The sequence below is a fragment of the Atta colombica genome, unplaced genomic scaffold (genome assembly GCF_001594045.1).
Source record: "Atta colombica isolate Treedump-2 unplaced genomic scaffold, Acol1.0 scaffold105, whole genome shotgun sequence".
Classification (NCBI taxonomy): Eukaryota; Metazoa; Arthropoda; class Insecta; order Hymenoptera; family Formicidae; genus Atta; species Atta colombica.
Genome location: NW_017259190.1, coordinates 4,184,504 through 4,185,894, shown reverse-complemented (window position 1 = coordinate 4,185,894; position 1,391 = coordinate 4,184,504). Strand labels below are relative to the sequence as shown.

Genomic DNA, 1,391 nt, shown 5'->3' with positions numbered 1-1,391 from the left:
TATATATATATATATATCAATTATAGAAATTCGAGATCAATACAAGTTTACAAAGCCTACGCTTGCACGATAATACAATTATCCTTTTTATGCGCTTTCAACACTTTGTGCTTTAATTGAATGTAATTAATGTGTATTTATTTATTTATTTCAAATAAATTTATCATTTTAAATGATGATTGCGACTTACCTCACGTCAGGGTGCGCGTCCAGCATGGCACGCATTAGGGTTGTACCTGATCGTGGTACACCACCGATGAAAATGAGTGGCATGTAACGATCGTACGTGTACGTTTTGCGATCAAACGGCCCGATCACGTATTTCTGTTCAGCAGATTATAATATAACAATCAAAGACTATAAAAATATTAGTGAACTTAAAGGCTTTTTAAAAGTCTGCTTTTAAAAGACGATCTTCAGAAGTCGGGTCAGAATTCAAGATACAATTTTATTCATAATTTTATATGTAGTATAATACGAGAGAAAAATCAAAATATAACATACAATATTAAAATACAAGTGTACATAAAAATACACGTGAAAAAATTATAAATAAAATTCTTGTGTGAATTCTTGTCTGAAGCGAATTATAGATCGTCTAAAGCAAACTTTAAAGCTAGTCAATTTCATTCTTTGTCGTTCGAAAAAGGCCATTGAAAAGTGGTTTATACTAAAAATTCGTCTCCTGACCTTTTTAATGCTTTGAATTTTTAACATCAAATACTTCAGCAACTGTATATATGTCTGGTTAAAATTTTATTTATGTAAATCCTGGACTTGAAATTAAACGAAAAATAAAATTCTGTCATTTATTAATTGTAAAGATAAGTCATGAAAAATACCTTATATTTTTTATCATCTTTAATCAAAAAAATTATGACTTTTCATAATCATATATTCCTACTAAAAAAAAGTTATACGTCTATTCAATTTTGCTAGCAACGCATATCGCTATTTCATTGGATATAAGCACAAGTACTTAAAAAAATACTTTTTACCGAGTTACGCTCATAAGTAAGTGGGATATAAACTCTTACCCGTCGTTCCGGTATTTTACCATAACTACCTTAACGCAATTAAAGTAAGTCTACAAGAAAATTAATAAAAGCGCCTGCAAGTCGCGTCAACGGAAGTAGATCGGGAAAGACGCGGAATTGGCTCGGAAGTTAGACTCGTCGTCGGTGTATCGACTTCGTCGAGTAAGTTCGTCGAACTATTCTTCAGGAACGTCGGACATCCCTTTCTCTACGCTCGGTAGCGGCAGTTTGGCGTTGATTAAGGCCAAGATGAAGCTTCAGGAGTTGCAGTTGCCCGCTCGCTAATACGTGGCCTGACAGTTTAAGTTCGTAGACACATTTCTTTTCCTTCTAATCTGGCAGTAACGGAAGTGC

General features: G+C 33.5%; 1 protein-coding gene across 4 annotated transcripts in view; it reads right to left on the bottom strand.

Moving 5' to 3' along the window:
• Positions 1–1,391, bottom strand: part of LOC108691139 (protein-tyrosine sulfotransferase) — a 76,584-nt gene that overhangs the window by 3,782 nt on the left and 71,411 nt on the right. For all 4 annotated transcript variants that reach the window (XM_018198798.1, XM_018198811.1, XM_018198805.1 and 1 more), the window contains one exon: positions 191–324. In XM_018198798.1, the coding sequence (XP_018054287.1) occupies positions 191–324 (134 nt within the window). The remainder of the gene's footprint in view (positions 1–190; positions 325–1,391) is intronic.